The sequence below is a fragment of the Amblyomma mixtum genome, chromosome 1, assembly GCF_055824585.1.
Source record: "Amblyomma mixtum isolate Tamu chromosome 1, ASM5582458v1, whole genome shotgun sequence".
Taxonomy (NCBI): domain Eukaryota; kingdom Metazoa; phylum Arthropoda; class Arachnida; order Ixodida; family Ixodidae; genus Amblyomma; species Amblyomma mixtum.
In genome coordinates, this window is record NC_143012.1 from 4,219,725 (window position 1) to 4,229,268 (window position 9,544).

General features: G+C 48.3%; 1 protein-coding gene across 1 annotated transcript; it reads right to left on the reverse strand.

Annotated features, from left to right (window-relative positions):
• Positions 1 to 5,726: 5,726 nt before the first annotated feature.
• On the reverse strand, positions 5,727 to 6,639 carry LOC149365293 (desumoylating isopeptidase 1-like). The gene has a single exon (XM_089568287.1). It carries the CDS (start codon positions 6,222 to 6,224, stop codon positions 5,727 to 5,729), a length of 498 nt encoding a protein of 165 aa, XP_089424413.1. The 5' UTR covers positions 6,225 to 6,639.
• Between the last annotated feature and the right edge of the window lie 2,905 nt (positions 6,640 to 9,544).

The following is a 9,544-nucleotide window of genomic DNA, read 5'->3' on the forward strand; positions in this document are numbered from 1 at the left end:
CTCGAACGGCTGAGGCAGCGCGAATAACAGCGCGCAAAATGGCTTCCGTCCCGCGATGAAGCCGGGCGAGCGACGGGAGGCCATTACTGCACTTCTGCTAAACAGCGGCGCAGCTAGGAGCGCCGATAGCCGGAGATGCCTGGAGGGGCCACCACACAATGTTGAAGTTGGACGGCAGCAGGGAAAACGCTAGAAGACGGGAAAGTTGGTGACCGCCGCTTACGGCGACGCGGTGACAATGCAGACCGCCGTCGCCTGCCTGCAGCATGGAGCCGACGGCCCACGTGCGAGAAAGGCATGCGCCGAGAGAGATGCGGAGCTAACCGCTTCCTTCGGCTGTTCGAATGACACTGCCGTTTCATCTCTCAAAACGACGCGTGCAAGAGCAAAACCTCCTCTCGCCGCAGCTTGTGGCGCGAGGGAGAGAGAAAAGAACGCGAGCAGTCGATTTTTATTTCTTGTTCAAAATCATTGGTCCCGAAAACGTTATGCCTAGTTACCTTTCTGGGACCAAAATCCATTAACTCACTTTTGTTGCTGCTTAAAACTCCAGAAAAAACGTTTCTAGACCTTTAGTGGGAGCAGTGCCTTTTTGCTTGTGTTTCAATGTCTTTCCTCTATGGTCTGGAAACGTTTGAGAAACGTTGTACTGCGACTGGGACATTCCATCCTTTCTAGGCGCACATGGGGAGGTCTTGTGCTTGTTGGGATGGCCCCTGAAAATGTCTGCAACTTTTAGCTTCACAGATAAATAATAAAAAATGGGCCATATTTAGCCGCTCAGACTGCTGTAATCGCTGCCAATATCACGCCGTTCTGATGTCTGCATAAGTTCACAATGGCGTTGTGAAAACGTCTGGTAATTTCGGCTGGCTCCCCACTTTACTTCTCGGTTGCGGAGAAAAGACGTGAAAAAGAACTAAAGAATAGCCATGATGACAACATGTAACAGGGCCCTCGCTGCTAATGTCAGCGTGCGTCCCATTATGAGCTTATCGATGAAGATAGGCTCGCTAGTTGAAGCGAAACGTTCACAAGCGGTGCCGTAAACAATTGCGCTACAAAGGCTGTGGCATCACCCACTGTTGCGCAGTTGCTGGCACCAGCATCCCAATGAGCCAATTAACCGCCAAGGATGCGCCAGCATGGGCTGGCGCGGAGGGCCAACGCGGCAGCAGTAGACTGCCGGACTAGGCTGCCCAACAACATGCTCTAAGGTGGTACTTTGTCAAAAAAAAAAAAGATGTTTTCAACACATCCTTCATTGCCTTCACCTTGTTCCGAAGTTGAGTAGATATCAATGCGGGATAAGCAACATTCTTAAAGGTTTGGTTTGGTTTGGTTTATGGGGTTTAACGTCCCAAAGCGACTAAGGCTATGAGAGACGCCGTAGTGGAGGGCTCCGGAAATTTCGACCACCTGGGGTTCTTTAACGTGCACTGACATCGCACAGTACACGGGCCTCTAGAATTTCGCCTCCGAAGAAATTCTAGCCGCCGCGGCCGGGATCGAACCCGCGTCTTTCGGGTCAGCAGCCGAGCACCTTAACCACGGAGCCACCGCGGGGCCATTCTTAAAGGCCTCCTCGCACTGATTCATTCACTCAACGTGAATAAATATACTCTTCACGAGTGAGAGTTCATCTTTAAAGAGGCTTGAAAATTGTCTCCGGCTTATATGGCCCGCGCACGATTTCGGCTATATCCGCTATAGTGGCCCACCGATTGTTCTTCTGAGCCTAAAAGCAGCAACAGCAAGAAGCTCGAGCTGCGCAGGACGACGGCTTATATACTCCTCTGGTCTGTCGGCCCATCACAGTCGAACCCAAATAAGTCTACTTTAACGTACACGACCCTCGACAGCTGACAACCTACAGTAGTGATCTAGCCTCTTCGTTACCATTGTCCATGGTAGTGGACAGCGACATATATGCGCTGTACTTCAAGGAAGTTTGGCAGAATTCAAACGTTGCGCCTTTGGACGGGATGTTTATAGTTGCCACCATACCCAGGAGGCGGCACCACGTGTCCGGTCGAAGTGCCGCGAAGAAAAGTTGAAATGGCGGCATCCAGGTGCAGAGTTACAGTGAACTAGAATTCTAGTTCACTGTAGCAGAGTCGTGCAGTGATCGAGAAGTAAGTTTTTACCTATTACTGCATTTTTTTTAAATTCTTGCGAAATTGTTCATTTGCTAATGAAGTTTATAACTCCCGGAGGCCACATTGCGTACAAAAGTTGTGGACGCGGGCCTTGCTCTGTCTTGTTCTCAACAACCAGATTCGTGACGGGTGAAGAGATCGCTGCCCGGTTAGAAGAGAGCGATGCGGAACTTCTAGAATCAGATAATGAAGATGAAGGTGATCTGTCCCCTCCTGAAAGCGAGCATGAGTCGTCTGAAGATGAAGCTGAATTAGACATTGTCAGCCCGCCAAAAAAAAAAAAAGCAGAAAAAAAAGCTGCTGGAAGCCGGGAACGTAAGTTCTTGCAGTTTGCTGGGCTAATTTTCTACCTTAACAATTCACTGAGCCCTTCTGTAAAAAATACTTCTAGTTTGATGTGTGTTTATATTAAATATTTTTTTCTGTATCATTCCAGGATCGCAAACCGTGACAGCACAGGCAATAATGATCAACTAGACGTCAGTTTTCGGGACGGGAGCTTCTGTCACCGCATTATTATTTTGCCAAACACTTCCCCTTGAATTTTTTGATGGAACTAGCTGAGCAAACAAATTTGTATTCCGTTCGAGAACGGAATCACCGATCCGTGCTAACAGACGTACTTGAGGTGAGAAAGCTCGCTGGCAGACACACGGGAGTAATGAGCCTTCCTCAAGTCCAGCTGTACTGGTCTCGAGCAACACGTACATCTTTTGTTGCGGACCATATGACGCGAAACAGATTCTATGAGTTTCGCAGCAACCTGCATTTAGTCAACTGTTCCGACAGGAAACAAGACGGGTTACATCTCGTGCGGCCAATAGCAGTTTTCAGAGTGCTTGCCAGTTATATTGCCGCGCACAAAAGAATATGATACCGTTTTCGGGAAGTTGTGCATTTCGACAGTATCTTCCATCAAAGCCAAACCCACTAGGTTTAAAGAATTTGGTCTTAGCTTCCCCTGATGGCCTTGTTTTGGACTTCCTGATTCAAACCGGCAGAAATACAGTGTCTCCTGAAGACATGATGGCCAGGGTGGCGCAGTTGCGAAGTGTCTTTCAGCAACCGTAAGCAGCCAGGAGGCGCATCTGTTCACGGACAGGTTTTTCACGGAGCGGTCAATTGTAGACTACCTCACTGAAAAGCAAATGTTTTTGACTGGCACTGTGAATGGAAACCGCACGCAAGGGGCAGTCGAAAATTTGCCGCACGACAGATCAATGAATCGGGGTGAAGATGCTTGCCTTGTGAGCGAGGACTGAAAAGTCTGCATTGTAAAATGGAAAGTGAGCAAAGGAGTTCTTTTCCTGTCGAGCGCGGTCGGGTGCGACCCAATGGGTACGTGCAAGCGATGGTCAAAGGAACATAAAAAAAAAATGGCTGAGGCTTAGCTAAGGTTAAGCCTAGTCAGATGCGAAGCATATTGATGGCTAGGCTTGGTAATACATGGCTTTCCTTGGTTGAATACTTGGTCATTTTAATACAACCACTTGAAGCCTTCGTCGTGGGGGGAGACAACGGCATGGCTACAGCGGAACGCCGACTAACCCCGAGACGCGCTTTGGGTGAGCTCCTGGATTGCCACGGAAGCCGCGTCCGCCTGCCCGGTGGAGCGAGCGTTTCACCTACACCGAGTGTGAACGCGCGTTCGAAATGCGCGGGAATGCCGCTCGAGGACATTCCGGCGTCTGTGCGATGGCATCGTTCTCCCTCTCCCAGCGCGTGACGGCGATCTGTCGTGACGTCATCGTGTCACGTGGTGTGGCATCTTCGTGTCGCGTAATTTGGAGGCGCACAACCACAGCGACGGCGCGAGGTGGGACCCCGTTTCTCCACTGTCGTGACGTAATCGTGTCACGTGGTGTGACGTCATGTATCACGTGATTTGGAGGCGCATAACCACGGTGAAGGGCTGAAGTGGTAGCTAAAGTAGTATGCTTCGCATAAAAGGAAATATCAGTTCCCCAGCCAGCGATTGTACGTCTCACTGTACAACACGTGCATGGGTGGTTCGTACTCGGCTGACAGGTATGTGTCATATTACAGAATTAAGATCAAAACAAGAAAATTGACAATTCGATTCTTCACGCACTTCCTTGACCTTGCCGTGTCCAACGCATGGGTTGAGTACCGGCGGTACACCCAAGAACTGGGTATTCCGAAGAAGGAAGTGCTTCCCTTGCTTCAGTTCGAGCAAGACATCGCAGAAACATTGAAGTGCAACCCAACAAAGAACTGCAGGACAGAAAGAACAAGTAACGGGCCCACAATCAGCCAAACGAGACCTGTGCCACTCCCCAACAATGACACCCGTAGCGACCATTTTGATCGCCTTGCGGAATATTGCCAGCTGGAAAACGCAATGCGGTGCAGGAAGAAGAACTGCAACGGAAGAACAAGTGTAAGGTTCATGAAATGCAATGTTTTCCTGTGTCTTCAGAAAAAAAAAAAAAACTTCTTCGCTGAATTTCACAGCGCTGGCCACTGACGCCCACGGATGTGGACGACCTGTACACTGTGTAGACACAACTTATGTCTACATTTGTGGACATCCTTGTTTCAGGTGAAACAATTAAAATTTCTTGGATGTTTTTGTGCATTGTTAACAGGGTACTTAATAAAAATAGCATAAAAAATCAATTGTTTTCAACTGCTTCTTGGTCCGCTAGTGAAGAGGCTAGAACAACAATTTGTTAAGGGCGTTTCATCGTTTCGTAATGTGTCTGGGGAAGTAGCCAAGTAGACAGCCCAATTAGTTTGTGAACGGGATTTTCTAGACACTCTCTTATGGCTGTGAAGCTCTGATTGTTAACATTGAATGTTGACGCAAGGTTACCCATGGATGGCTTACATCGATCTCAGTGCCGTCGCCATGCTTTGGTAGAACAGGAGGACCATGGTAAAAGGCTGCATGTTTATTATCAAATCATCGCAACACCCCCTCTCCAATGTGGGCCCCCGTCATGACATCCCCTGGCAATATATGTGGCTCATTGGCAACGAAAACCAGCGGCATTGACGCACAGTAGGCCATAAGATAGTGACGCCTACAGCAAAAGGAAATAAAATTTCTTCCGAAGGTGCTGTGAATTGGACTAACGACCTTCAGTTCGAGAGGCAACCCATAGGCCACAAAACCACGTACGTTAGTTCTTGGCGTGTAGAGGTGAACCCAGTGTTAGCGTTTCTACGACTGTATGCTGATGAATAGGTGTGTCATTAGAAAGGAAAGGAATCTTTAATAATGAACCTCGCAACAGAGCACACGATGAGACAGTGGTTTTGCATTCAAAGTACGTAGTAGTCTAAGTGCCCTCCGCAATTTTTCATCATCTATCGTTTTTAGAGAAGACGAAGCCAAGGAGACTAAGCCTCTATCCCGCCACTCCTGTGTGCAGGATCAAAGCGAGGTTGCTCGATTATTCTCTTGCTAGCAGCGTATACAAGAATCAGCAGTACTCGTTATGTTGGAGCGTTGGCATCACTTTATACGCCAACATTCATGCAGCAAAACGTCATCACGTGCCTCTTGGGGGAGCTCGCGATTCAACGTAGTATCCCTGAGCCTCACAAGTCCTTCATGAGGTCCTCGTAGTGAGACGCGAGGGAGTTGCCCAGCGGCGTGTCGAGAAACTCGTATGGCCATTCCAGGACCTCTGGCGGTATGGAATTGCCAGTCAGGAACAGGGCCACGTCCTGAGAGAAGTTGTTGCAGTTGTGGTGGAGTAGATTGTACGTGGTTCCGCTGTAGCTGGTCTCGCCGATCTCGCAGAGGTAGTCCGAGAAGACGTCGATGGAAAGCTGCGAGCGACCAAGGCTGACGATTCGCTCTGGTTCCTGGAGGTTGGTGTTGCCCGCCGGGCAGCTGACGACGCCCATCGAGCCGAAGAAGTACTCCATTCCCTGGACGACGATGCTAGTGTGCCAAACGACGGGTTGCTCCTTCCCGAGATGCACCGGCGTAGTCGTCCTGGCCAGCGCTTTGGAAATGTCGTACATGTAGAGAAGTACCTCGAAACTGGTGTCGGCGTCTTGCGAAGCGCCTGCCTCGTCTTCGGCGCTCATAGTGGTGCCCGCGTCAATTACGGGCTGTAGACGAGGTACTAGATGCACAGCGGAGTCGTAGGTGTTACACAGAAATCTCTTGCTGCCGATGATGCTGAACGAAACAAGGCATAAAGGAGCCGAACAGGACTCAGCGCGAGATCTGCAGCGCCTTTTACTTCGTCTCTTCGTTGCAGTGTGCTGCTGGCCTGCCTTTTAACGCGTTAGCGCACGAGAGTGAGAACGAAATTCCCACTGGTCGATGATCTACAGGGTCGTGACGTCATACGGAATTGAAATTGATTAGAACATCAATTAAACTGTGATCTTGAGGTCGCATCATGACTCAAACGCCATTACGGCATGCAAGAATGCAAAATGAAATGAGATGGGAATCAATGCCAGCACCCTTGGACCGCGAGTCAAACTCGTTCTGTAAATATTTTCACCACCATCACTCGTAGGCAATCGAGGCAAGTTCGGTGTACGTGGTTAAAGGAAGGCCTTGTGTGCCCCGCGGTGATAAAAAGTTAGCGAAAATTAAAATAGAAAATAACTTTAAATTTTGGAATAAAATAAAAGTGTGCGAAATGGTAAGCAAAGATGACTCTAGGCTGCTGAAGAGACCCTTTAGCGTCATTGCGTCTTAAAATTCGGAGCGTAAGTGTTCCCCGAATTTTTTCCTCTTTGGGATCACTGTTATAACCTTGAAAGATGAACCATCCCTGGCGTTGTGGGTACTTCTCACGTCATTGTTATGTCACTGCATTACACAGATGACCCTAAAACTTCGCTGATTTAAACCCTTGGCTCGTTGGTACTCACGATGATGATATACGACACGCGGACGCACGATGTAGAGAGTCGAAGCAAGACCGATGACTATAGGGTAAGCAGCCTACTTGCTTGTCGCCGTAATCTCATTTAATAGTGCGGCGTTTGAACCAGTTAATTGCTGCGCTGGCAACTGTGACTCTAGGCCACGTCAGCAGATGCATGCGGCGACGATTGGGACGCTATAGTCCCAAGCGATAGATCAGCAGGGTTGAATTGTAGCCATGTTGTTTTTTGTGAGTGCAAGCCGTGTTCAAGAATTTATAGCACAGGAAAGTGTGCAATAAGTCTGGACGAATCAGGACGCGGGTCATTTCTGAATTTCGCCTAACATGTGCACGGCAAATAGCACGTTCCACAAATGCTTCAAAGCAAAGTCCTCGAGGAAAAACGTGTTCGAGACTAAGCTGATTGTGTCTCACGGCTGCTATGTGTCCAGTCGTCCACACTAGAGCGCTCGAACGGCGCACTGAGGAATACACTCGCGACAGTAACGAGTGGCCTAGGGCTCGAAACAATACCGCATCAGGCACGTACATCCTGCGTTTAATTAAGTGCTTGGCGCCCAACGACTGTCCTTATCTCCAGCCATAAGTTCATTATCACTCAAAAACTACTGAGAGCTTACACGGAGGAGGCAAAACTGGCTGTTTAATTGATGCCGTACCAGTTTAAGTTCATAAGATCACGAATTCCGGGAATGACGCTTAGCAGCAAAGGAATTGTCCGATTAAAATATTATTAAAGCAAGAGCACTGTAAAGAACGTACTACAGCTGGGAGCCATAGTGACGGCGGCTACTTGTTCCCATTTTAAGCAGCAATAACAGCTTCCTGCCTTCACCTTGATATGAGAACAGAGGTGAGAGATGAGATCAGAAAGAACAAAATTAAGTGGCGCAATTTTTTTATGCTGTTTTACTTGTGGAATTAAAAAAAATATTATTACAGTTCATTTCACGCATTTAGTGAAACAGAAGGTATCAGAATGGATTTTGTCTGGTTCCGGAATGGTTGCAAAGTTGACATAGAAGAAGTGATATAGCCAGGTGGGATGGGTCCCACAGTTAGTACGCAGGTGAAAGCTAGAGTTAACAAGTAAACAAGCCTAGTGTTAACAAGTAAAAATATAGTAAAAAAATAGAGAGCCCCGAATTTGCTCATGGCGAGGGAGGGATTTCTCTTCATGCCGTCAAATATAGCGAACCGCCGAAAATATATATATATTTTTTTTTGCGTTCAACAGATGCGCTTTTTAGAGCAAATATTCTTTCAAAAAATTATTAGCGTTGAAAATGCTACACTTTAGAAGTTTCCAGAAACGTTTCATTGGTGTAGTCTGCTATTGCGGGACGCGCCCTACGGCCATGTATAGGATATGTTCGTGCCGTGAGAAACTTGTCCGAGCCCCCGCTTTTCTATGAGAAACTAGTTAGCGTGCACTAAGTGCCGGCTCTAGGCATGTCCTGGCTCTGCGCTTACAGATTTTGCCAAGAAAAACATGAATTAGGAAGCGAAAGCCTGTCTTACCACAAGTAAGTGACGGCCATGTTCATACTGACAAGTGCAACATGCGGGTGTCTGCCTGTGGAAGTCGTTCCTACATGCAATGCGCGGCCATAGCCAGTCTTCGAAATGAACCAAACGCAATCATCGGCGAGTACGGTTAACACAAGTTGCGCTTGTCCAAGTACTTTGCGCTTTGAAGAGATAAGTGTCTCAGAGACTCCTACGAGAAATGCCCATAGTGGTCACGGCAGCAGACTGCTTAGTTCTCAATTAACAAAAAGCCTTGTTCCCCGCTCTCACATTTAGATGCACTGGTAGCACAGGTTCCCGCTGAGCAAACCCAACACTCTGCGTAAAAGGCTCCCAGGGAGGGGGTAAACGGACGTAGGCTATAGCAGGCACTATACACTGTGTTCAGCTCATTTCGAGTCAAGCGCCTTCAGATGCTTCGAATCTCAAATTAACTGCGTGCGTAGCTACACTACACCACCACAAAGCGCAGAAAACATCTGCAAAAACTACAGTGGTGAAAACGAAACTAAATAACAAAAAAAAATCTAATCCGTTGCACAGTCAACAAGGCACCAAATGCCATCCGAGGTGCTGTCTTTTCAGCGCGCCTCGGGCGTCCATGGTGGATGAAGTTCAGAGCCGCCAGCTTTCCCTCTAGTTAATAGCATATACCTTCCGCCGTTGGCCAAGATGGGAAGCTGCGAAACTGGTTCAGTTCTAGCACCATAGTTCTAGTAACATTGCTCCGAGTCGCCCCCGCCCGCCTGACCTTCTGTCGCTGTCTGTTACTCTTGCCTTTCTCTGGAGCCTCCTCCCTCACCCTTAAACGGCATAGTTTAGTTTGCTTTCGCATTACATGCCCTACCCAGGCTCATTTCGTCTTCTAGATCTCGGTTGGAATATCATTAAACACTTTTAGTTGGGCACACGCAGTGAGCTTGCGAACGCAGCGATTCTACGGGTAACGAACGCGCATGCGCAGAACGC

Coding starts and splice junctions, on each gene's coding strand:
- LOC149365293 (XM_089568287.1), bottom strand. CDS start 6,224: ATGAGCGCCGAAGACGAGGCAGGCGCTTCGCAAGACGCCGACACCAGT.